Genomic DNA, 27425 nt, shown 5'->3' with positions numbered 1-27425 from the left:
GGAAGTTAACAGCTCGGGTTCACGAATTGGAGGAGGTAGGGATGGAGATGTTTTCTTCTGGTTTCGATCGTGCTGTTAGTCAAATCTCCTTCTTGGCTCCTGAGTTTAATTGTGATCTTTTGGACGTGACTAAGATCGTGGTTGGCGGGAAGATGATCGTGGATGGTACTGCTGAGGAGCATGACGAGAATGCTCCCTGATTCGTATTTGTTTGTAACTTATTTTTGTTTTTTGTTTGGCCGAGTTTAGCTTTGTTTCGGTCTTTTTTGATTTTGTATTAGTAACTTGAATGGTGTATTTTGTTTCGGCCATGTGTTGAACAAGTTTTGAAATATTGCTTTACTGTGATTGATTTAGCATATGCTTTATTGTTTTCGGATTTGTGGATTATTTGCTATATACTCAGAAGTGCTTACACTCTCCCACCTTGATGAATTATTCCTAAGGCGCACCCCTTGTGTAGTTGCAGCTCTATCTAGTGTTTTGAGGCTCCCATTATATAGTTCTGTGCTCAATCTAAATGCCCTCTTCAAAACACTATCCTCATCTTTCCTTTCTTGTTGACTTGCTGCTTCTTCTTGATTATGATGATGATGATGGAGCCATTTTGTCAGCAATGCCAGCACTAAGCAAATGGTGGATGTAGCAGCACATATGGCATAGAGTCCCAAGAAATTGCTGAGGGTCAGGCTCTCTGTTTCAGGGGATGATGTGTTTGAGCATTCATTGGAAGGTGTCAACCATTCATTTTCCAATTCTTTAGTGTTCCATCTTCTGTGTTAAAATTGCTTCAGAGAAGTCCTTTGCCATTTGAGATCCTTTTTGGAATACCTGCATTTGGATTATGTATCATATTATAATCACATATATAATGTGAATCAAAACTTGAAAGTGAAAAAATAAAATGCATAACTAAAATTAAGCACTCACAAATCCCATTCCTCCAAATCTATATGCAGCTGTGGTTGAAGAATATTGATTGCAATACTTATTCAAGAAAACCTTCTCATATGGACTCTCAAGAAATAGAGCAACAATTTGTTTGGTCTTGAATTTTTCCACAATGTCATTCTCACCATCAACATCTATAATTTGCTTTGGATGTAATTTATATACATTCACCATGTAGTCCTTGACAAAGGTACTGACATTGTCACATCCAACTGGTAAACTATTTTGCCTCAACCAATTAATATCTCTTCCAGATTTCAACTTTGTAACAGTGAGCATTGAAGAAAGGCTTGCAGTGTAGCTTGATGTTAGAACAAAACACAAGAAATAGCCATACACCAACTACTACTCTTGCAGAGTTGCTGTTTATTTTCTCTCCTGTGATACATCACAAATCAAAACCATGATACTTATTGTTCCGTCCGAGTAACCCAAGCCGACCTTCCTGCAATCCTAGCTTTTGGTAATCACAGGTGAATGGTGCTGCTGTTTGTCAAGGCGAGGTATAGGTCGGCTGTCTTCAAAATACCGCGGGTGGAACACCTGCAAAAGAATCTCCGACGCTCAAGTCAGAAGAGGTCTTTTAAAATGAATTGCGAATAAAGTAAAAGAAAAAGAAAGAAGTAGTGATGCCGTCCTTTATGTCGTCCTCTTCAGCCCTTTTTAAAGTGGAAATTCCTCCCGTTAGGAGATTGGCCTCCGAGATATTCTCGGCCTTTTCTGGAGTGGTTGTTGTCAGGATCTTTTACCTGGTCTTATCCGACGTTTTAGGAATGTAGATAACATCGACTTTATTGCTTTCTGGGCCGAGGTTAATGGTCCATATCACTTATTTTATAGAAAATAGAAGAAAAATCAAAAGCTTTGATGTTACTAATTATACTTACTGTGAGAAAAAAACAGAGAAGAAAAAGCAAACCACAGTGTGGTGCTGATCTGATTTTTCAGTGGGTCCACCAAATTCTGGATTCAGTTTATGTTCTAAGAACCAGATGATAAACATTGTGTGTAGATGAGGATGCTACTAGTTGCTATCCACATTTGCCAGCTAAATGGTTTCATAAACAACCATGCTGATCCTTCAGTCTCTACTGGAAGAATTAGTGATAAACCTGACTCAGTGTATGGTTGAGTGAACGAAACATACTTTGATCGATTCGCAAGGATTGTTACATCTCCCACTATAGCATCATAGGACTGCACATGAGTATGATCCACAGCAGTAGTATTAGTATTTAATTTTCAGAAAGAAATATTGACGTAATAATAAAAAAAGCATGCAACTATGAACATGATTTGGAACTAGTCCATGATTAAGTATGCCAAAGATGCTTTTGATATGATTTTATTTGAGGTCCTTAGCAAATTGCTTGTACAATTCAGTGTTATGATTTGATGTGCATATATTCCAGATGATAAATAGCATAAAGTAAAATTTCTTTACCTCATTTATGACATTTTGAAAAAGACTGTCATAGGATTCATTGAAGGAATGAAATTCATAGGGCAATAGGTCACCATAGTTGTCACTCAGAATTTGTCTTATTGAGTAGAAAAGATCAATACAGAAACCTTGATATTGATTTTGTGATACTTCCTTTACAAAGTTTTCAAAAGCTGGGTTTACAGGAACTGCAACTTTTAAAGGGTTTATCTCTGTTGGTAACTTCCATCCCATAGGAATATGAACAGTAGAATTTAGGCCTCCAGGCCAAACCACTGTGCCAGTTATGTTTCTTGTACCAAGATCATCTCTTTTCTCTATGTCTTCCAGTGTTTTCTTCTGGTTTCGATCGTGCTGTTAGTCAAATCTCCTTCTTGGCTCCTGAGTTTAATTGTGATCTTTTGGACGTGACTATGATCGTGGTTGGCCGGAAGATGATCGTGGATGGTACTGCTGAGGAGCATGACGAGAATGCTACCTGATTCGTATTTGTTTGTAACTTATTTTTGTTTTTTGTTTGGCCGAGTTTAGCTTTGTTTCGGTCTTTTTTGATTTTGTATTAGTAACTTGAATGGTGTATTTTGTTTCGGCCATGTGTTGAACAAGTTTTGAAATATTGCTTTACTGTGATTGATTTAGCATATGCTTTATTGTTTTCGGATTTGTGGGTTAGAATTAGATTTGTCTAAAAATAGCCATTCGTATTTCTTTGAATGTGTTGTGCGTCCGGCCTCGTTAAAACCCTCCTGAGGCAAAACCCTTTTTTTGGGAAAAAAGCTCTAAGAGTGAAAAAGAGTGCCTTCATTCGCTAATTATATAAAAGGTATAGGATTAAAGTGCCTCATTAAAAAGCTCTCCAAGCAAAATCTGGTGTATGAAAAAGTCGTGTGAGTGGAAAAAAGAGTATATCTTCGAGCCATAGTTCTTTGCCTAGTAGTGCTTGAAGGGTATAAGTCCCCTGCCGATCAATTTGTTGATTCACAAAGATCCTCCTGGTCATCTTCTTTTGATTGAGTTGGTTTATTGATCTGTCAAGCTTGTCTAAGCTCTTCTATTTTCATCTGGCCCGTGGCCCTTTCTCTGAACTCCTCAAGTGACTTTGGTTTGGTTATTGCAATTGTTTCTCGGAATTTTCTGGGTCGGAGGCCGGTCTTGAGTGCATGTAAGTGGACTGCGGGGTCTAAGTCCGGAATTTTCAGTGACTGGCAAATCGGGTCATGTAGTCTTTTAGACTTTCGTGTTGTCCTTGTTTGATTGTGTCGAGGTAGTCTGATCCGTGAACGTATATCCTTGATGCGGCGAAATAGTCGATAAAAGACCTCGCCAGTTCTTCAAAGGAAGAGATTGTACCTGCAGACAATTTTGAGAACCAGAGTAAAGCAGCACCATTAAGATAAGTGAAAAAAGCTCGGCAAAGTATGGACTCATTATTAGCGCCGTTAAAAAACATCATGGACTGGAATTTCTTAATATGAGCACAGGGGTCACCAATCCCCTTGTATGGCTTGAGGGATGTGGGTAACACGAAGTTCTTTGGTATTTGAAAATTGATCTCTTCAGAGAAGGGATTGTCTAATGTCAGCTTCTCTTTTGGCGGGGTGATGCTTAGAGGGTCTGTTTTACCCAAGGCCGAGCTTTTGGAGTTTACTTCCTTGTTCTTTTCGGCATTATTATGGGCGGACTACTCGGCTATTCTTCGAACTTGAGTTTGGAGTTCAGCAATCTGTGCTAGAAGTTCGGCTTGTGTGGGCTGATGAACTCCATTATCGGCCATGTTGGAAGATCGGGAATCCTATAAAAGAAAAGAACATAGAACTTGGTAGAGAAAATAGTGTGGTTATGTTAATTCAGGGCCCACGGTGGACGCCAAATGTTCCGTGCATATTAGTCCGAGGTATGACAACTTTCTCTGCTGTATACCGAGCTTTAGGTGGAAGAGTTATACGTCGGTTAAGTTTAAAACCGCGGCGGGAGCACCTGCAAAAAGCACTTCGACGTTCAAGTAAGAATATGAAGTAAGAGAAGTGATAATAATAAATAAGAGTGAGTTATGTGACCTCTCTTCCGAGCTTATTTTCTTGCTTATATAGGCGTATAGTTTGTTCAGTTGGAGCTTGTTTCGGGATTCTCCACGCTTACTGTAGAAAGTTTTGATGATAACGTTTGACTTGGTTTGAGAAGGTTCAAACTTTGTTAAGCTCGACCGGATTTTGTGGTAACGATTTTGGAGATAGTTTTTGACTTGTTGAAAGCTATCAGATTACGTAGCCGAACTCTGATTTAACTTTTTCAAGTTATTAGCCGAGTTTAATTTTGGGTTATTAGCCGAAGTATAGGTACGTATCACAAACTGAGAACATATTTTTGGCTTAGGTTAGATAAATAGTGTATTTTGGAAATGTTCTTAGGTAAATTTGAGTAATCATTTTTTCATGCTAATACATATGCTTATGCTTAACATTCTAATAAAAAAGGAAATAAGCTAATATTATTTCCGTACTAACAAATAACATAAATACGTATTTTCTGGATCCAAATATTTTTTATACGAGTTATTTAAATATATAAATTGCACATATACAAAATATTTTTGGTTTTTGTAAGTAAAGTTATTATAATTTGCTAGGGTGGTTTTTTTTTTTCATTGGACGAAGGTTGGAAGGGTTAGAAAGTAAAATCACTTGTTTAGGGTAGCACAAGAGAGATGGATCACAGGTTTTGGGTCAACTCATAAATTCAACAAAAACCCTATTGGGCCCGTGTTAGGGGCCTAGGGGAAGAAGCATTGGATCAATGGGCTATTACGCCCGGACCGTAAACTAACCGGGTCGGGACTCCGATTGACTGAACCGCGAACCCAGAAGTTGAAGCTCAGCTCAAGCTGGAAACTCGAGTGCGGTGGAGTGGAGAAGGAGAAGGAATGGCGCAGTTCTGGAAACCGGGGACGGAGAAGCCTCGCCTTGTGGACGATGAAGAAGGCGGCGTTCTCTTCTTCTCTGGTGGCTTCTCGTCCTCTTCTTCCTCTTCTGGTTATGGATACGCGAGCATCGAGAAGCAGAGGCAGCGTTTACCTGTTTACAAGTACCGCACTGCGATTCTCTACCTTGTCGAGACTCACGCCACCACCATCATTGTCGGCGAGACCGGCAGTGGCAAAACCACTCAAATCCCTCAGGTAACACACAGAAGAACACTTGTCTTGTGCAAATTGGATTCGACCATTTTAAACTGAAATTGAAATTTGAAATTCATTTGTATCTAATTGGAACTTGCAGTTCCTCAAGGAAGCTGGCTGGGCTTCCGGTGGCCGACTCATTGCTTGCACCCAGCCGAGGCGACTAGCTGTTCAGGTTCCACCATATCTTTCACTGATATATTTTGTTCAGCATAAGATTAGAAGTTAGTTATTCTGTTACTCAAGTTAGTTGGCCATGTTGGTTAGCCTCAGACCATGCTAAAGTAGTACTTGCTGAATGGTAAAGAGTGAATTCATTCGTTTGTGATGTGGCTAAATGAGCTGATGTAACACTGTCACTGTGCTATTTAGCTGGGTTCTTTTAACTTCACTCACAGTTTAATTAAATTCTCATCTTATAATGTCATTATTCTCATTTGTGGCTCACCTTATTGATAATATTCTCACACCAACGTTTTTGCAGGCTGTTGCTTCCAGGGTTGCTGAAGAAATGGGAGTTAAACTTGGTGAGGAAGTTGGTTACACCATTAGGTTTGAAGATGTTACAAAGCCAGTAAGCATCTCTGTTTATTTCTTTCAGATTAGGAAATCTCTAAATCTGACTTAGTGCTGATGAATATCTACCCATTAAACACTAATAATCATGTGGTCATTTGAATGATCTTTCTTGTACTTGCAATTTGTGATCATATAATGCGAATGCTTACAATAGTTTTCATTTCCTCGGCAGCACAGGATGTAACAGTACTCAAATTTTTGACGGATGGTGTCCTCTTGAGGGAGATGATGGATGATCCCCTTTTGACCAAATATAGGTACTTGTCAAAATTTGTCCACAAAGCCTAATTGTAAACCTTAATGTAAAGTAGTTGTCCTTCCATGGCATTTTATAGTTTGTGCCAAGTGCCAAGTAGAAAGGACCCTGTATTTGTTCTGTGCTTTAGAATGAAAGAGATCTTTTTCCATTTCTATGTCCTGTAGTGATCTGACCCTGAACGTAACTTTTGCAGTGTTATAATGGTAGATGAAGCTCATGAAAGGTCCATCTCAACTGATATTTTACTTGGACTGTTGAAAAAGGTATCAAATTTATAGGCTAGCCATACATTATTGAAGTATCAAATTCAACTTTTTTATTCCGGTTTTCAGGGTCTTTATTTTGTATATTTTCTGCTTCATATTTGTATAGGTTCAAAAACGTCGACCGGAGTTGCGATTGATTATTTCATCTGCTACAATTGAAGCAAAGGCGATGTCTGACTTCTTCCGGAAGAGGTTTTGTTCTTATCTTTCGATGTTCTAATTGTTATTCCTTTACTTTTAACCTTACAGACGGTAAACATTGTACGTAGATATAATAAGAATTCATCCAATTGACTATACCCATTATTTGTCCATTTTAGTATGTTGTATCAATTAGAAATTCTTGGTGCTGCTTCCCTATCCTGAAGAAGGACACGCTTATTTTTTTCCTCGAAAACCCACTCATTCGCTCAGTCATTTGTGCATGGTAAACAGGAAAAAGCGCCGGGAACTTGAAAATGAGGAGAATGGAATACAATTGGAACCTGCAATCTTATCAGTTGAGGTACTATTTTCCGAGATAGTATTGATGTCTGCATGTTTTTGGTTATCGAACTCTATACTATTTACTTTTCTAGGCAGGAATACACATGCTTCTTGATGTGACTAGAATATCATTGGCTGGATTTCTTTTTGGGATAAGATTATATTTTTCGGTTGTTAGTTTCCCTCAGGTGCTTGGTCCACATTTATTTCAAGGGTGTTGCCATATTCAATTTGCAAAGGATTCTTCTATCCTACTGTATTCCAAGCTTCATTGTTTCCTTATTTTACCCCACTACCACATCCTCACCCTGGTCCTCAATGTTCTTCATTCTATTTAATGTTAGCAGCTAATAATGAGAAATTTTATTAGCAGAAGAATACATACTTTTCAGAGTTTGGACTGCATTTTAATTTGAAGATCTGATGTTCATAGTCACTAGGCCTTTGTGATTTCCATGGTAGAGTTTTAATATATAAAATGAATTATATTTTTTGTTTTTCAGGGTAGAGGCTTCAATGTACAAATTAATTATGTTGAGGAACCTGTCCAAGACTATGTTCAGGCTGCCGTTTCAACAGTACTGTTGATTCATGAGAGGGTATTTTGTCTTATATTGAAACATGATCACATCAAGGAATTTATTCTATTTTTTATGCATTTTATTTAATGTAAATATATATGCAGTTGCATGGTGCATCCGAGTATGCACTAAGCTTCAAGTTATAGAACCCAAGTATTAGTGTTCATTTCAAGGAGAACCAGTAATTCTGGGACTCTCCACCACATAATGAAACACATTTAGGCCCAGTTTGGATAACCAACTTAATAAAGCTCCTTTTGATAAAATAACTTAAACAATAAATAACTCTGTTAAAAGTAACTTATAAATAAGTTATTTTGTGTTTGAATTTTTAACTCTAAAAGTGCTTATTTTATAGAAATGTGATGAAAAGTAGAAGTGTTATGAGAGAAGTCATTTTTTTTAATTTCTCTATAAGCTCCTAAATAGCTTCTTAGAAAGTTGCAATTTGGTTTTGAAAATTGCACCAGACATTAATACTACTACTTTTCATAAATAAAAAGTTAAAAAAAGTTACTTCTAAAGTTTCCCAAACGGGCCCTTAACGTTTTGACTTTTGACATAAGTAGAAAGTCATATATATTTTGGTATTTAAAACAAAAGCAAAATGGATTAAAAATGGTAATTGGTCTATACCATCCCTTGTTAGGAGCCTCCGGGAGATATTCTAGTTTTCCTTACTGGTCAAGATGATATTGATGCTGCTGTTCAGTTGATTGCTGATGAAGTTCAAACCAGCAAGAAACATTCTCCAGGTACACCTTATGAAACATTAGATTGTGATTTAGTTAGATTCTTACAGCTGTTTATATCATGTACAAATTCTTTTTACTTTATTTAGAAAATATTAAGCAGTGTTGAACTGTATTTTCATTTCTCCAAAATGAACACAATGGGAATAGAATGTCATCTTTTGCACATAATTATACCTGTCAATTGAATACCAGTAACGCATGGTGTTTTCTTTTGTTTCAGGATTGGTTGTTTTGCCTCTTTATTCTGGACTTCCACGAGCTGAACAGGTTACTATACATCAGTGCATTTAGTTGCTGCAACATGTGTTTGTATAAAAATATTTGAATGTCATATATGTTTCACTTTTTTAGGAGTTAGTGTTTTCTCCAACTCCTAGAGGAAAGAGGAAAGTAATAATTTCTACCAATATAGCAGAAACATCCCTTACATTGGAGGTAACCCTTTTCTGCAAAGTATTAACTATCGCCAGAGGCTACAGGATTCTCCTTATCCATGCTCAATGTTTTATATTGTGCAGGGTATTGTCTATGTTGTTGACAGCGGATTTTCAAAACAAAAGTTCTACAATCCGGTATTTCCATTTTGTTTCTTTAAGTATATTTCTACTAAAGATATATTTTAATGAGCTGGAAATTATATGTTCATACTATTATAAAATTAAATCTTTTTTTCCAGATTTAATACAGGATAAAAGTACATGCCTTTTAGATTGATGCCCTTCAATTCTGGTTTCCTTTCAAGTTTATTGCTTTGTATTCTGCATCTATCGTTTCTAGTTGACTTGCTAGTAATTTTATGTTCATAATTCCTACCTTCTCCACCCTTCTCTTCTTTTCTTGGATGTCTTTTCGTCTGCAAGTTTAACTTTCTGCTCTCCTCTGTCACAGATTACTGATGTTGAAAATCTGGTTGTGGCACCAATATCTAAGGCTTCTGCTAAACAGAGAGCTGGTAGGGCTGGACGAGTTCGACCAGGAAAATGTTACAGGTTTGTGACTGAAACTAGTTAGTATTTTTCAGATAGGTTTAAGGTATTTCTATTTTCAAATATAATGTTTTTCGTCTAATCCTTTGTTGCTAAGAGATATGAAATTCATAACAAGTTGACTAAAAGTTGCTTCTGTGTTTCTTGCTGCTGTTTTTCCTTTCTTAATAGAGGCTGTGGCATAACTGCAAACTCTTTAGGTGGTTCACTTCCTCAGATACATTTTAATATCATCTTAAGCATTTTGTTCAACTAGTTATCTTTCTTCATTGAATTTCATTGTGTCTTATTTCGCTATTTTTTTAAATGCATATTATGATTCATATGTCTGCTTTCTCTTCCTGTTACCTTGTAACCATAACTATTATGATTTGTGATGGTAATGTTGGCATCCCCTTTCTTACCATTCATTATGCGTATGGCTGCAACCAGGTTATATGCAGAAGAATATTTTCTTAATCACATGTCTAATGAGGCAATTCCAGAGATACAGAGATCAAATCTTGTCTCCTGTATAATCCATGTTAGTCATTTTATTTTTTATTTAAAAAAAAAAGAAACAATTTCAAAGTAACATTTTTTTTTTCACAGTGCAGTTTATGTATGTTTATCTTGAGTAAAGTGTTTAATACCTTTTATGATGATTTCCAGTTGAAGGCCTTGGGGATTGATAATATCTTAGGCTTTGATTGGCCTGCATCTCCATCTCCTGAAGCAATGATCCGGGCACTAGAAGTTCTCTACTCACTTGGGGTCTTGGACGATGATGTGAAGCTTACTTCACCTACTGGATTTCAAGTTGCAGAGATTCCACTTGTACGTTTGGGATTTATCTAAAATCATATTTCATCCATTTGTTAAAATTTCACCACCATGGGGACAGGTTAATTCGAAGTGCACCCACAAAGGAATAGCAAAACTGAAATATTGAAAATTGGAAGCATCAATGGCTTTATTCATAAATACTATCTATAAAGGATAAATGTGGTATCCTATTATAGGAATTCATCTGAAACCTGCACTCTCTTATAAAATGTTAATGAAAAGTCTATTTCCTTCTTCCATAACGACCTTAATCCTTTGCAGCCATAGAGGAAACATATGCTATCCTTGGAGTTTGGATCATTTTTTACACCCGTTACTTAGCTTTGCTTTCAGTGCATGTGGTTCTAGTATGGTTTTGCTTGCGTTTCTTAGTATTATTGGTTAACATAGATGGCCAGTGTGGATTCATGAAATAATCAACACTTTAAAGCTCATTTAAATTTCTAGTATTCTTTCTTATCATATTCTTTAGCACTAATTACATTTGTTGTCAATGTTCAGCTGTTAAAAGAGTTTTTGTGTGGTTTTCCATTTATTCATTTTTCTTATCACAATCTACATGCATTTCTTACAATTTTTTGCCGACACTTGTTGATGACATGCAATTCTTTTCCAGGACCCAATGATCTCAAAAATGATAATAGCTTCCAACCAATTTGGATGTTCAGAGGAAATAATCACGGTTGCTGCTGTTCTTTCCATCCAAGTAAAGCCTTTTGCTCTGGTTCATAATGAGTTGTTTCAGGGAAAATTTTATATTTTCTTTGCTTGTTAAAATCAGGATTGGTAAAGAGTATATACGTTTTGTTACTATTTTGGTACATATTAAATGAAATTTATCTGGATCACAGCACAGAAATGTAGTTAAAATATTTACATAGTGACAGTTCAATTCAATTTCAAAGTATCTGTATGTGCAGTCCATCTGGATCTCCGGACGAGGGATACAAAAGGAATCAGATGAAGCAAAATTGAGATTTGCTGCAGCAGAGGTACCCCCCCCCCCTTTCTTTCTTTCTCTCTCTCTCACACACACACACACACACACTGTCATTCTTTCTGTTCATACTTCTAATTTTTGTATTAAACTTCCCATGATTCATCATTTAATGTTTTATGGGGTCGGATGATTGGTTGGTGAATTAATTTCATCGTCTTTCAATTATTGATACAGGGTGACCATGTGACATTCCTTAATGTATACAAGGGGTTTCTTCAGTCTGGTAAATCTTCCCAGTGGTGTCACAAGAACTACGTGAACTACCATGCAATGGTGTGTTTGTGTTTTGCAACTTTGACATTGTAAGCTTTTCCATTTTCCTTTCCATTTATACATGTTGATAGCCTACTTAAATTGAACAGAGAAAGGTTCTTGAAGTTAGAGAACAACTCAAACGAATTGCACAGAGAATTGGCATAGTCTTAAAGTCTTGCGAGAGTGATATGCAGGTTGTTTCTCAGCTCTCTGATATTTTTACTTTTTTGGAAAACATATTATAGAAAAGGATACAATCTTCTCGTGGTTTATTATTTTTTGCATGAATATTTGAGTTAGATAAGCTCTCCGGGTTTCCCCTAATGTAATTTTTATCTTATTGATCCTCTTCCTTTATTTGGCTTTTTACCCTACCATATCTTTTAACTTTCAGTTCATTGGTTTTTAGTCTTACTGGGTACGATTATATTTATAAATTTAAATTATGCCATTTTAGGTGGTTCGGAAGGCAGTTACTGCAGGATTCTTCGCTAATACATGCCGTTTAGAGGTGAGCGGCTTCTTGAAACTAAAATGGCAGATCTTCTGATTTTATTTTTTATTTTTTTATCTGTATATTTTCCAAATCGGATGTACATTGTTGAGCAACTTCTGTATATTTTTTGACTTGATTCCTATCTTTGTTGTTTCTGTACCTTGTTGCAAAAGGAATACAGCCATAATGGGATGTACAAGACGATAAGAGGATCGCAAGAAGTTTATATTCACCCTTCATCAGTGCTATTCAGGTAATGTTATGCGAATCTGAACTAAGTTGAGAAATTTCTTTGAAGATTTATCAAAATAACATGAATCAAGACATCAAGATCATTTACAATTTGGAATGTTACTTATGAAAGTGTTTTGATGCTTGCGAGAACAAAATCCAACTAAAACAGTGAGATCAGGAGTTTGCTTCTAGTTTATTGAGTTCACTCCATTAATCGAAGCTCATTCGAGTCTTAGTTTTCATGTGAGGTAACTAATTGATTAGCAATTTGTATGTTCTTTTGCAGAGTAAATCCGAAGTGGATTATTTACAATTCTCTTGTATCAACTGATAGACAGTACATGCGTAACGTCATATCCATAGATCCTTCATGGCTCTTGGAGGCTGCTCCACACTTCTACCAGCTACAACAATCTAATCCTCTTCACTAATTGCCTTGGCCTTAATTATTGGAAGAATCTGAGACAAAAGGGAAATGTTTTGCTAAGATATCATGTCTCTGGTTCAAGTAGGACAGGTTAAAGGTAGAAACCCCTTTGGATGTCATTTAAGGTTTATTGTTAATCCTTCAAGCTCCTCAGTCCTAATAGCCAGGTTACGGTTTCAACCATTAACGCTCTATAGATTTTGTAAATTGTATTCAAGAATAACAAAAGAGAAGATTGGTTTCTGCTCATTTTTGAGAAAGTGCCATTTGAAGTGATATATACTTATATAGAGATAATTAGATAAAGTTTTACTCTTCAGCATACATGATTTTATATTTTTTCAACATTACAGTCTGAGAGTATTTCGATCATTTTGCACACATATATATTACATGTATATCCGGAAAATAAAAAACTGTCAAATCAAATTTTATAAATAGCATAAGAACAGAAGAACTTCATAAATAACGTTTATTCAATTTCATTTTAAAGATATTTAAATTATTCAAATCTGTTTACAGATAATTATTAAATTTATTTTATATTACGAAAAGGGAAACTAAATTGGAATACGTTTAGTTTCATTTCATATTGAAATTATATATTTTGAGAACATTATACCAAAATCTATATCTATTTATATACACTTAAAAAAGTTAAAATAGAGACTAACACGAGGAATGAGGATAACGCAGAAATATTTGGTGATTTATATTAAGTTTTCAAATTTTGTTTATTTAAAATAATACATACATACAAATTTTATGAAACTAAATATAAATCTTTTGAAAAAAAAAATATAGATATATTTGAAAATGACAATTTTTTTTATAGAAACATAGAATTTCTATATTAGAAAAAAACGCAGAAGTAGAACGTAACTGAAGAATAAAAAGAAGCAAGAAGGAAGAAGGATAATATAATATTACATTTAATTCATATACATAAAGAAAACATCTAAATTAAAACTATAATATTTGATTTTTATTTAATTTATTCAAATTTGATTTACAATTTTACATTAGGGATAAGGAAACAAAGACGAGGCATATTTAATTTTCATTTTAAGTAAGTTTAATTATTCTATGTGAAATGTAAAGAAGGGCAAAGGAAAAAAATGATAAAGGAGTACTTAAAACCCCCATATTTTGAGAAAATTATAAATTTAGCCAAGATTTTGAAGAGTAAACAATTTTTCAAATGAGTTTCTCCCAAATAATATTCCTCTTAATTCTAAAAGAAAACTCATGCATTTTCATGCTAACAAATCCTTGTAGGAACCAACACTTGGAGTGTCATCGAATTTAAAATTTCATTACTCTAAAGACTATAGAGCAACTATAGAATTACATGTAATGTAACCAAATTAAAAATCTCAAATAAAATAAAACTATAACTATCGAAACTAACATAAGTCAAATGAAATCCCCATGCAAGATTTCTTCTTATCTTTGATTTCCAGTTTCCTTAAATCCAAGAGCATGGTCTCCAATGTAACAAGTCCCTTTTATCTATAACTCCGAGTTACCTTAGCCTCAACCAAGACTAGGAAACTATTCACTCTTTCTTTGCTTGTTAACATTGTTGGATTTCAAGCACAAAACCATTGCAAATGCATACTCATCATAGCCATTGTTACTGCTTCACGGTTTCCTGCTAGAATCAAAGCTTCAAGCTAAGATCAATGCCACAGCGTCCTGCTTCGCATCGTCCGTGATGTGATCCAGGTGCATTCCCCCACTCTGGATCCTTAACTCCTAAGAAATTATAAAAAGGCTTATTGTCTGATGCATTTGATCCTGAACGATGGTTTGAGTCCTCAGTTCTATCCTATAATGTTTCAAAAACAGGAAAAAGGAAATGTATAGTTAGATATGCAAACTATAATCAAGAAAAATTGTCCTTCATTGTTCTAAACATTTGGATAGATAGAAAATTTAACTTTTTTTTTTCTTAAGAGAGGAACATTAAGAAAGGTGATTGTTCTAAACATAACCAAAGAGATAAGAATATTGACCTTCTGAAATTTCTTGCAACTTACTTCAATGACTTGGTAAGGGAGCATAGTGCCCTTGGAAAGAACACCTTGAAACAAATGCATAGGTGGTGGTGGTGGATGAACATCATGATGAGTTGCAAATGATGGGAAATTTGCTTGGCCATGCACACCAATGTCAGAATTGAACCTTTTGTTGTTGAGATCCAAACTACTGCTACTACCCCGTTTTGCATCCCTGAGAAAAAAAAGAGACAAGCAAAGACAAAAATGAAAACATTATCTTGAAAATAAAAGATACTGAAAATGAAATCAAAAACCAATAAGGCCTATAATGGTAAACAAAGGAGTTACCTATAACAATTATTGGCTGAGGTGAAACCATTTGCACCTTGAGTATCAGTAATGGATGATTGATGAGGTCTACTAAGGTGAGAAAAGATTGAAGAAACTTGGAAGTTAGGTGGAGGAATCAGAGTGTTTTCCAAGGATGAAGGGTGAGATCTCTTCATGCCAGATACCTAAATTACACATAGAGCTTTGTTGTCAAGATAGAACTGCAAATTTCAGATTGCTGCTAAATCCAAAAATGTTGCTCTTTGCATCATTGTTCTATAATCTTCTCATATCCCACAGACCCAAATAAACTTAATCTCAAGAAGGATTGAGATTTCTAGATCTGATTAACTTTTTAATTGTTAAGCTAAACAGATTAAGGTTAATATGTCGAGAATTTGGCAAATTCTTTTTAAAAAATCAATAGCTAACAACTGAATCAATCACTGGCCTTAATAGCATCAAGGCATCAACTATAAGAAATCAAATGCCTATATGAAATTAAAGTAAAACATGCCTTACAAAACCTACTCAACTAGAAGAAAAAGTACAGAAAACAGTTCCAAATGTACTATTGTTTTAGTAGAAACATAAATGTGAGCATGGAGGAATAAGAACATAGAACAGTTTATACCTTATGTTCCTCTGGGACATTAGATGTGTGTTTGTAATAAGAACTTTGGTTTGAAGGGGGCTCTATATGATTGTGCAGTCCAAGTGGCAATGATCCTGAAGAGGCAGGGATACCACTTCCAAGAAATTGATTCATCTGCAAGCATAGGTTTAAATTTCACATGATACTGATATCATAGACACAGACCAGATAATCAAAGTAAACATTATTATAATTTCATAAACCTTACCATGGGAGGAGATGGAAACGAATTAGTTCTCTTTTGAATTGTGGGAGGTTGAGGCCAAATTTGATTAGATTCAGAAGACAAATTCCTAGATGAGGAATTTCCAGAATCAGATTGGCTTACATCTATCACATCATTGATGTTGGACTTGGACATACATGAACTTAGATTCATTGGAAACAGTTCCTGTTCAGGCCTAACCAAACTTGATCCTCCACCATTTCTTCCAAAGTGAGCATAGACAGAAGGAGATGTCATAATGGATGGTGGTGGAGTAGTTGGGACTAAATGATCAGATTTTGTTGCCGATGGAGGAACATGTGGCGGCCGAGGTGGCGAGGAGGGTGGTGGTGGTGGCTGAAGATGATGATAATGATGTGGTTTCAAAGGTGAAGAATTATGATGAAAAGGATTTGAATGATGATTTGATTGAAATGAAAAAGCACATTCACCATTGTTGTTATTGTTTCCCCTATGATGATGATCTGAAATGGTGTCTATATTCTCTTGTTCTCTGAGAATCTTCTCAAGCTCAGCAACACCAGGGCCTCTCTTTGGAATCCTTGGACGCTTATTCTGCGGCTTCTTCACACCGGAACTCCACATGCTAGCAGCACCACTGCTTCCACAACCACAACCAGTGTTACCTGTGTTGCTGCACATGTTCATGTTCATGTTCTTGTTCTTGTAATGACAATGATGATGCTTCTCCTAAGGTTTGATTGGTGCCATACAATATAGATGTGAGATGAAGATCATTGAGAATCCAATGGGGATTAAATAATCAATGAAATGAGAGAGAGGAAGATGATTCAGACATGATCCAAAATGCCCCCATTTGAAGGATCACAAAATATAATCTAAAAGGAGTAACAAAAAATATTCATTCAAAAACAAATAGCGTGATATAAGGAAACAAAATCTCTCTTAAGAAGAAGAACATAGAGGAGGAGAGTGAGTGCGGCTACTTCTACTATATAACTTATAGTATTATATTTTTATTATTATAATCAATAATCAATAATCAATGAATTAATTAATTATTAATTATAATTATAATAATAGATTATTATTGCTTAGGAAAATCTTGTGTGTCGTGATATCTAAATTAAATTGCAAAGTAAAAGGGGAGTTCCCGGGATTTTCTCAGACCAAGAAAAACATGGAGTTTGCAAAAGGCACTGAAATCCAACCAACCATTTCCATCAGAATCTTTCTTTCTATGAGTTTTTCTCGCCCATGTTTTTCTCATCACTATTCACTCATCAACTCACCCTCACTTGTGTTCTCTCTTCTTTCTGCACTGATCATGGTGACACATTTAACACTGCTTTTTCTTACTTAGACGCGTGTCATAATAATATTCATCACTTCCCTTTTTAACCCTCCAACTTAATTACTCTTATTCATAATCCACCTATTGCATAAAGATCCATGCAATTACAGATTCATTTTTATTTTCAACATAACATCAAGGTAGGTTTGTATCTATAAAGATAATTAGTTGAGTTATTTGCTCTTATTCCTATGTTTAGTGTCTTCTAATAAATATATGTTTTATTCTCTTATACAAATTAACTCATCTCGTTAATTTCACTGACAAATATATTACGTGTATAGTATATTTTAAAATTAATTATTAGAATAGAATATACATTAAAATATAAAATAAATATTAAAATTGAGTTAAATTATACATATATTTATATACAAATATATAATATTTAATTTTAATAGTTAATTTTAGTATGTAAATAATATTTTTGTTTCACTAAATGCTAAATAATGAAAAAAAAAAACGTGACCCAATAAACTTGTAAGTTGGATACTAATAATTATAATAACAATTATATTAGATATACACTAAAATTATCTTTCAAATAAAATATACATTAAAATATAAAATACACATGTATTTAATTTTGGTGTGTAAATATTATTTTTGCTATAAAAAAAAAACCAAGAGTTGCCGAATTTGATATCTCATCATTTATTTAAAAAGAAAAAAGAAAAAGAGGTATAATATCACCAAATTTGAAATCTGTTTGGGCACCAAGAAATCACACTCCAATTTTTCTTCTATGATATGCTTTTAGGAAAATTATAACTGACAATTTATCAACCTATTGGTGAAGACATTTGCCATGTATTATATGTGCATGTCCTTTTTCTTTTTTTAATTTTTTATCAATTTAATTAATTTTTTAATTATATAAATTACAATTTCAATTTTCAACACAACAAAAAAATTAAATTAATAAATTTTCATAAATATATTTGATCGACGTTTAATTAAATATATTAGATATTATGTATGTTATTAATTAGCCTTTCACGTCACTAATTATTAATAAAAATTGTTAATGAAATAATAAAATGACAAACCTAATTAATTTGTAATATTTAAAAGACAAATTTAATTAAAAAATTCTTTTAAGATTGAATTTGAAGAATAAGTTATCTTGTTAAGGACTAATTTAACCATTAATCCATATATAATTGTTTTGTTTCCCCTCAATTAAATGCATCCCAAAAAAAAAACCTATAAGTACTACCTACGATTTTGGAAGTAAACTTGAATAGGAAACATGTTGAATGTCCAACCTGGCAGTTTTAAACTTTTGCATATTCTTAATAGCTATTATGGATAATCAACCACAAAAGCAACCAATCTATGCCACCAAACCTTCTTTAATGTGTTAAGAAATGAAAGATTTGTCACAATGAATTTGACCTTAATAATGTTTTTCCTCTTTCAAAAGTAAATCTTTCTAAAAATACATTACAAGAACCATGTATACATGTACGTTTAGAAATCTTTGGCAATGCAATAATACACCCACATGGGTCATGCCAATGTAATCTTTACTCATTATGAAGATCATCTCCCTCTATCATCATAATAACCTTTTTTAGTTTTTTTTTTCTTTTTTTTTTTTAATTCGTTTTTTCATTGATCTACCTCCATGCAGGACCAACTCCAATTATGGGTCAAATTTGTTTTTTATGAAATACTCTATGAAAAAGTGGTGGCCTAATATAACATGCGGTCTAAATAAAAAGTAGATTTAATTACTCTGTTGGTCTTTATAATTTTGTAAAATTTTTAATTTTAGGTCCCTATACTTTTTTTCTTTTTAATTGAGTCTCTATATTAAATTTTTTTTTTCAATTAAGTTCTTTTTAGTAGTAATTGACTTAATTTTATAGGGACTTGTCTAAAAAAAAGAATCGGTATAAGAACCTAAATAAAAGAAAAAAAAAAGTGTAGGGACTCAATTAAAAAAAATTAGTGCAAGGACTCAATTAAAAAGAAAAAAAGTATAGAGACCTAATTGAAAAGTTCGCAAAACTATAGAAACCAACAAAATAATTAAACCTAAAAAGTATGAATGACCAAATTGACCAATGGCTTCCATGAGATATAAACTTTTTTCACTTTTATCTTCTACTTAAATATGTATAATTACTTAATTAGTAATGACATGTTGAAGGGGTCAGTTGAGAATATGAAATGAGGGGGAAAGCATTGTAAGAAACTGAAATTAATGAGAATATATATGCCAAAGATTCAACCATTTATTGTGATTATTTGCTTTAGACTTAATGATAATTTAGTACCGAAGAATATATATAAATGATTCAGGAAATTAAAAGTAAGAAGATTACGTATCTGTAACAATTGCCAAATAATTTGAGGTTTCTAAACTGAAATGAAACTAGTTTTTCCAATTGAGATATTAGTAAAGGATTTGTTTAGTAATAACTAATAAATACTTTGACAGGCTTTGGCAGGAAATGATTTTGATACTTTCGTTCCACACCAATTTGGAATGCAATAAAAACAATTATATTCTTATCATAAATTTATAGTTTCATACCTTGTAAGTCATGAAAATTAATCATATTTTAATGTCATTTTGAAGAAAACCTTCAGCAAATCTATGGTTAAAAAAATCGTATTGTCAGCAAAAAATTAATCAGAAGCAACTAAGAAATTTATGTTTAAAATCTTCGCAAATCTATGGTTAATAATGAGGAATTTTGACAATTTATTAAAATCTTTTAGGATCAAATTTATGTATTACCCCTCTTTAACAAGCTTCTTAATTAAGTTTCATAGAAACTATATCTACATGTGAAGAAGATAAAGCATTGATGATGGAACTATTCTAAAGTTTTCTTTTTTAAGTAACGGAATATGGAATATAATCACAGTAATTCTATAAATATAAGCCAATTTATTATCAAAATTCATTTTTATGATATATGTTGAGAAGGAATTGGATGCTAATATTTCCTTCCTTAATATTGACGGCTAACTATATGTAATATTGCAAGAATTTAATTTTGATACACTGTTAATATAAAATTATTTTACACGTGCATCTAATTTAAGGATGGTAAGTCAATGAATTATAGCTCAAATGGTATAGTCTCTCCATACTCGTCTAAGAGGTTGCGAATTCGAGTCTCCCTATTTTCGATAAAAAAAATCTAAAAATGGCAACACTATCCAAATTCGCAGATACCTACTCTGTCTCTACCCACTTGAGACGGATACACAGGACGGGTTTTTAGCGGGGTGGGTTCTTGGTGGAGCAGGCCAGGACCATATAATTTTAATATATAATGTGTAACATATGTAAAATAATTAATAATATCATATCATATTTAAAATTTTACTTTCATTTTTGTTATGTATGTGATTATGGTTATATAAATTTTAAAATTTAATTTTATTTATTAGATTTTAATAATTATATATAGGGGTGGGTAGGGCGGGTGGGTTAGGGATCAACTTTTTACTACTCGCAGGTAGAAGCGGAGTGGGTTCTATGCGAGTTATTGTAAAGTGGGACAGGATTGGGTAGAGCAAAAATCCGCCCTACCCGTTCTGTTGGCCATCCCTAATCTAATCACATAACCTTATATTAGTAAAAATAAGGGTTAAGTACGATTTTGATCCCTCGAAAATTTTTGCGTTCCTAACCTTTTCTTACATACAAAATTGTTTTTTTTACTTAAATATTAAAAATTTGGATCAAATTACCCATAACAAAAAAATTATAAAATATAAAGAATAAGAGAAAGAAAGTGTTTATGCTCCTACGAAAGAGGAAAGAAAGAAGAAGGAGGAAGGGAAGAATAAGAAGTTGTCCACGATCCACCTTTATTTCCGCTTTCATTGCCACCTCCATACGATTTTAGTTCCTAAGGTAAGAATGATTTTTAAACCAAATTAAACCTTAGGGACGATTTTGTATGCAAAAAAAAGTTGGAGACAAAAAAAATTTCAACATATACCTTAGGGAGTAAAATCGTATTTAACCCTAAAAATAACTATATTTTATTTTGACCGTACGAATGGTTATTCAAAAGAACGGTTGTAATTACACGTCTGTATAAAATATTTTACACTGTTATTAATGTATCAAAATTAAACTAATAATTACAAAACAAAAATTTTGATAATGGCAAAATTGATCTGAAAATTGTAATTCAAATATTCCCTAAAAAAGATACAACAATTACTAATCGGTCAATTTACATTTTACGTTCATCCTCATAATAAACAAAATAACATATCGTTTACAAATAAGGGAAACTTTTGGTATAGACATCCCTATGCAACACAAACCATAAAACAAAATAAGCAACATTCAAATAAAAATACATCCCAAAAGTGCAAAGAGATAGAAGAAAATAACAAAGCTAGGTTGCCTAGGCATATAAGAATATAGTCAATACTTTATTTAGTGCCTTACTATATCCTCTAAGCCATACTCATCAAAGCTTTAAGCCCTTCTCAATTCTCAATGATCATATTCATTCCTTTCTAATTAGTAATTACCACCATCATCACCAATAATTCACTTTTAAAAAAATAATAAAAATAATATTTTTTTTGGTTGTCCACGGTATCCCCCAATCCGACAGACCAAGGACTAATCCGTTGCAGATCGGAGCTCCATTATTTAAAAAATAATAAAAAAATTTAGTTACCAGGTTGTGGCTCACTTGGCTTGGGCTTGAACTTTCGTGGCCCAATGACCAGGCCCAACGGGCTGCACCATGGCCCAACTACTGTGCGACAAATTGGGCGTGGTGTCTGAACAAAACGACTTATCAGACTTTACTGCAACCATGTCCAAAAAAAAAAGAATTTATTGCAACCTATGATGCACGGACATTGACACGGATACGATACAACACAAGACACATAATTTTATATGACACAGAGACATGCATACATATAAAATATAAAATATTTTTTAGATAAATAGTAATGATATTTTGATATTTTATTGATATTAAAATATATATTAATTTTTTAAATTATTTTTAATATCTTATTTTAATTATATCAAGTATTTAAAATATTTTTTGTTTTAATAAATAATAATATATACTATATCTAAATTTATTTTAAGAATATATGTTAAAAATAAGACTGGACACGCTGACACGTGATGACATTTAGGTGTGTCCAAATATGTCCGGGAAAGAATTCTTTATTTTTTATTAAGATACGGTTAGACACAATAAACACGGATGTCGGACGAGTGTCGATGAGTATCATGTCCGAAATGTGTCCGCGATACGCGAACACGACAACTCAGCGAAGTGTCCGTGCTTCATAGATTGTAATGAAAAAAACTTTATTTTAAATATTCGGATATGGAGAATAAATTATCAACTAACATAAATAACAGAACTTAATTAATTTTGGATTATGATATTTTAATGTAATACTTTTAATTTAATACAAATCTTGGATTAAATAGCATAATCATAAAGATGCGTTCTTCTGCTGGATGTAAATTTAAATTGAATGCATTAAGAAAGTTTCTATAAGTTTTCAAACATATAATCTAGAACCAAACCGATGCAAAACATTTCTGTTTATATATATATATATGCTCCAAAGAGTAGCCGCTCACCATAAAAACATAATATATTGTAGGTTCAAAGGAAAATATTCTTAAAATCTACATGATTTACCTCATATCAATACTGTATTTTAACGCAAATGTGGGTTTAGGATCGGATTTATATTAAAATATACGTATACCAAAATTAGACAAAATATATTGTATGTTTTACAATTTATATAAGTAAAATATTTTATTTAATGTACTGGATAAAATTGGTGAGAGACTTGATGTCTTAAGATTATATATATTTCATAAATGTACGTAAACAATAAATTTTGTATTAATAATTGTATATTGCACTTACTAGAAGAATAATTGCCAACTTATTCCGTCAGAAGATAATAATTAAAATTTTATTAATATATTTATAATAAAAAAATTACTATAAATCTAAATTATGATGAATACATACATGATGATTTTAAGTTCAATGTAGGTGTCAAACATAAAGACGATATAGATAACTTCTTCCTCTTACTAATATGATAGACATAAATTTTGTGAAAAGAAAAGCTCAAGGAAAAAGTCAAAATGACATCGATTTGAATTTCTAGAGCCACTTGCATAAATGAATAAATCAAAATCAAAATAAAAAAATCAAGATCTGAAGACAAGTAAGAGGTAGCTTTCTTAACAAGTTAGTAGTGGTTTTGATTATATTGGTTGGTCCATGGACATGAGAAAGAAAACTAATAAAACTCCTAACTTCAATAATAATGTCATTACTTATTAGTATTAGCGTTACATGGTCCCATTCCCAACCATAGCCATGGTTGGTGTATGCGTGTTTTGTGACTTTAGGGAATCTAAACTAAATGGATATTTGCTATTATTACTTGTTACATTCAATAATAAAAAGCTTAAATATTAAATTTCAAATGGTCCCGTAGCTCAGTTGGTTAGAGCGTTGGTCTTATGAGCCGAAGGTCGCGAGTTCGAGCCTCGCCGGGACCATTTTAATTAGTTTTCTTTTCCTTTATAAAAATTGTTGTATACACATTATTGAAAAGTGTACCTCACGTCTAATTAAATAAGGCATTATTAGAACATTCATCGCACGTTTAGTAAAAATCAATTTCCATTAAAAAAAAAAACAAACTTAATTTCCAAAAATGTTTAATCATGAATCATCTTATGATACAATTGTTATAAAAAAAATAAGAATGATATACTATATTTGCACGATGCAAATGAGCACAAAGTATATATATAACATGGAGGGAAGACAAAGACGTCAGCATCATGTTCTTATTATCCTTGTTTGTTCAGCTGTCACCATAAAAAAAATCCAACCCACTGTTCTACGTTTAGATATGCATTCTTCATTCTTCTCCTTCCCTGAATTCCTTTGGTTCATGACATTTTCACATAAGAAAAAAAGTTTGTTTTTTTTTTCTTATTTTTAATTGTAGTTTTGTCAAGTTCAACGTCAGAGACAAGGGAACTAAAGCTGGTATTGGGCCATGGCAATCCACATTCCACACCAACCCTTTTATTCTCTTTTCTGACCCTTCTCTCTCTCCTTTTCTTCTTTCTTACTTCTACTCTAAAACTCATATCATTTTGCTACACACATAACTTGTTTGGCCAGTTCAGAAAAAAAAAGGAAGGGTCCTCCTTTCAACACTTTCCACTTTCTTCTAGTCTGGTATGTCATTCTCAATCTCCCACATATGCTTCTTTTGTTTCTTCTTCTGTCTTATGCTGCTCTTGCTGTTTTACATGCTTGTTTTTTTGGGTTGACTCGCTTGGATTCTTGGTCAGCTTGCTACTTCCTGGGAAATTAAGCTTATGTTTGTACTTGGTTGTTTTCGCTTTTGCAAACACTTGTTTGATCCATGTTTTTGTTGTTGTTTGTTAGATCAAAGTATTAGTTTCATAGTTTAGTTGTTAATGGTTGTGCTTATTACAAGAAACTGTGATTTATGCTGATAAAATTCAGCATCTGTTATGTTTTTTATGCATACTTTTTCCATGTCTTGAGAGCTGTAAAATTTTTCTGAACCTGAATACAAACAATACACAGGAATATGCTAATGACTTGTATTTATAAAAATACTCCCAGGAGTATGTTGATCTGAGACAAGTTATCATACATCAAGAATGGGTTCAGGCGATTGGTTTAAGACATTAATTTCAAGAAAATCAAAAGAAAGAAAACCCAAGAAAGGAAAGGTACAGTGCAATTCCTATCATCTTTTCAAATGCTTTGGTGAGAACTGAGAAACCAAATTAGTTTCTGCATATTGATTTCCATATATCTTAAGTCTTGTATAATAGTTAAACAATTGTAACTGCAATATGCCCCTGAGGGAAAATTCTAACAAGTATGATTCTATCTTCATATGTGGTAACAACTAGAGACAGGGTACTTTAGCTTCAGTGAAATTAAGTGCACTGAACTCAAATGATTGTACAAGAAGAGACTCTAGTGACTTAGCAAATGGTGCTAAAGCTGAAAATATTGGGTCAGTTGAAACTATTGCTGCAACAAGAATCCAGACTGCATTCCGGGCTCATAAGGTAAGGCTTTGAGAATATCATCTGCTGGTTTTTTCTTTATTTGTTGTGAATGCTGACTTTTAAACTTTTCAGGCTAGAAAGGCTCTTCGCCGCTTGAAAGGGATCACAAAACTGCAGATTGTAACACAAAGTTACTCGGTTAAAAAGCAAGCCAATACTGCTATAACTTACCTTCATTCATGGAGCAAGATACAGACTGAGATTAGAGCTCGAAGAATCTGTATGGTGACTGAAGACAGGATCAGGCGGAAGAAACTAGAAAATCAGCTTAAACTTGAGGCAAAGCTGCATGATCTGGAGGTAACTTAAGGACTTGCTTTCTTCTTTTTAAGTAACTATTCTAGAGACATGAACTTGTTTGAATCAATTCAGTTAATGTATCAAATTACAGGTTGAATGGTGTAGTGGTTCTGAAACCATGGAGGAGGTTGTTGGAAGGATACATCAGAGAGAAGAAGCAGCTGTTAAGCGTGAAAGAGCTATGGCATATGCCTTTTCTCATCAGGTATGTTATGATCTTAAGAAATGTCCTATTATCTAGTTTTGCATGTTCAGACTGAAAGTTAAAAGAATTTCTTGTGAATCATAGTGGAGGGCCAACTGTAGTCAGAGCCAAGGGCTAGGAAGCTGTGAACTTGGTAAAGCTAATTGGGGTTGGAGCTGGAAGGCACGCTGGATCGCTGCTCGGCCGTGGGAAAGCCGTGTTGCCACCATGTCCAGTGATGCAAAGAAAGCTCAGAATAAGAAGGATAAGAAGACATCACCACCAAAACCACCTGTTTTGGCAAAACCAGCTTCCACCAATCCAAAAGGGACCCCTCCTTTGGCAAATGCTAAAGGGTCTGCAAAAGCTAGGAGATTGTCATACCCAACAACAGAAAAAACTGTAACTGTGGTGCAGAAAAGTGCAGTGAGTTCTCACTAGTGGTTGCTAAGGCAAAGCGTGCAAGCTCTAAGTATCAAGCCTATTGAAATTGAGCTGTTTAAAATTGAGTTCAATTTGTTGAAGTGCATTAAGTGAAAGTAAAAAAAGCTATGTTATTTATTCATTGGATTGCTTCAATTTGTGCATATGAAAAAGTGACAAATTCAGAACAATATGGAGAATAAGTTAATGGACCAGCATTTGGGTGTGGTTTGTTGATTGCTTTTCCTTTTGTTTATCTTTCTCAGTCTTGTATATTCAACCAAGAGACAGATTGTAGATAGGAACAGTATCTGATATTCCCCCATCTGCTGTTGTAATATAAAAATTTTAAGATGGGACCATTGTTAGTTTGGTTTATTATTACCATTTTCAGATGTGCTTATCTTACATGTTGGTTCCATTTTTGTGATACACAGTGTTATATTATGTTACATGCCATTGTTAAACACTTAAACTCTTATTACTTTATCACCATGGTTACTCCATTTTCACTTTCATGTGAGATATATTTTCAAAACATATGGAAAGTCATGATTGAAGGGTTACATTTTTTTTATAGAGTTATGACTTATTAGTTATAATTTATTGAAGGACTATAATTTATTAAATAGTTCTGACCCGTTGAAGAATTGCATTTTCTCAAAAGGATGTTTCTCTTCATGAGTATGTTAATGCATAAATTCATAGAGCGCCAAATTGGTATATCAAAATACACCAATTTGTACAACAACTTATCATTTCATTTCATCATTTCTATCTACTCTATTTCAATATTTTTTTTTTTTTGCGCAGAAGAAAATACAGAGAATATCAGTCTGTAAAATATCATTGGTGTAAGGCTTGATTGTATGAGTATAAAAATAAGTCAAATATTCCTCATTATATCCTGTATAAAATTCACCAGTAACTAATTTTACTCATCATAATAGATAGTGGGGCGAATTAAATCTAAAAAAATGTGTATGTCTTGAAGAGTTGTGTCATTATATTCTCTATTTTTTTTTTCTGTTAGTTGGATTCTGTTTCACCTTCCTCATTTTCAAAGACTTAAACAAATCCAAAATTCAAGGGGTATGATCTTCTTCAGGCCTTGGTGCCTACCATTAATAATCAGACAAAGGAGA

At 33.4% G+C, this 27425-nt stretch overlaps 3 protein-coding genes, 1 non-coding gene and 1 pseudogene across 7 annotated transcripts; 3 read left to right on the top strand and 2 right to left on the bottom strand.

The window, feature by feature from the left end:
• Positions 1-365: 365 nt before the first annotated feature.
• Positions 366-2629, bottom strand: LOC130955421 (glutamate receptor 2.9-like; annotated as a pseudogene).
• Positions 2630-5263: 2634 nt separating this feature from the next.
• LOC130957524 (probable pre-mRNA-splicing factor ATP-dependent RNA helicase DEAH9) lies at positions 5264-13031 on the top strand. Its single transcript, XM_057884376.1, has 22 exons — positions 5264-5570; positions 5671-5745; positions 6055-6144; positions 6327-6406; positions 6602-6671; positions 6781-6866; positions 7110-7179; positions 7664-7759; positions 8391-8496; positions 8717-8763; positions 8848-8931; positions 9015-9068; positions 9385-9485; positions 9915-10005; positions 10134-10298; positions 10924-11013; positions 11228-11299; positions 11482-11580; positions 11670-11756; positions 12020-12073; positions 12232-12311; positions 12579-13031. Exons 1-22 carry the CDS (start codon positions 5316-5318, stop codon positions 12721-12723), a joined length of 2097 nt encoding a protein of 698 aa, XP_057740359.1. The 5' UTR covers positions 5264-5315; the 3' UTR covers positions 12724-13031.
• A 1351-nt stretch (positions 13032-14382) lies between these two features.
• Positions 14383-16581, bottom strand: LOC130955420 (uncharacterized). Its single transcript, XM_057882270.1, has 5 exons — positions 15916-16581; positions 15687-15821; positions 15071-15237; positions 14762-14954; positions 14383-14550 (listed from the first exon to the last, which is right to left on the bottom strand). The coding sequence occupies exons 1-5, from the start codon at positions 16579-16581 to the stop codon at positions 14383-14385; spliced, it is 1329 nt and encodes a 442-aa protein (XP_057738253.1).
• Positions 16582-23730: 7149 nt separating this feature from the next.
• Positions 23731-23804, top strand: TRNAI-UAU (transfer RNA isoleucine (anticodon UAU)). Its single transcript has one exon. It is a non-coding gene; the product is annotated as a tRNA-Ile (tRNA).
• Positions 23805-24162: 358 nt separating this feature from the next.
• LOC130957888 (protein IQ-DOMAIN 9-like) lies at positions 24163-26739 on the top strand. Of its 4 annotated transcripts, none has more exons than XM_057884727.1 (6): positions 24163-24498; positions 24916-25025; positions 25218-25373; positions 25446-25673; positions 25765-25878; positions 25963-26739. In XM_057884727.1, exons 2-6 carry the CDS (start codon positions 24954-24956, stop codon positions 26296-26298), a joined length of 906 nt encoding a protein of 301 aa, XP_057740710.1. In that variant the 5' UTR covers positions 24163-24498; positions 24916-24953; the 3' UTR covers positions 26299-26739. The 4 variants fall into 4 exon arrangements, with proteins under 4 accessions (XP_057740710.1, XP_057740707.1, XP_057740711.1 ...); XM_057884724.1 differs by having other exon boundaries at positions 25212-25373; XM_057884728.1 differs by having other exon boundaries at positions 24877-25025.
• The last annotated feature ends 686 nt before the right edge of the window (positions 26740-27425 follow it).

Source organism: Arachis stenosperma, chromosome 10, assembly GCF_014773155.1.
Source record: "Arachis stenosperma cultivar V10309 chromosome 10, arast.V10309.gnm1.PFL2, whole genome shotgun sequence".
In the NCBI taxonomy this organism is placed as follows: domain Eukaryota; kingdom Viridiplantae; phylum Streptophyta; class Magnoliopsida; order Fabales; family Fabaceae; genus Arachis; species Arachis stenosperma.
The sequence above is the reverse complement of the archived record's forward strand: the minus strand, read 5'-3'. Positions and strand labels throughout refer to the sequence as shown.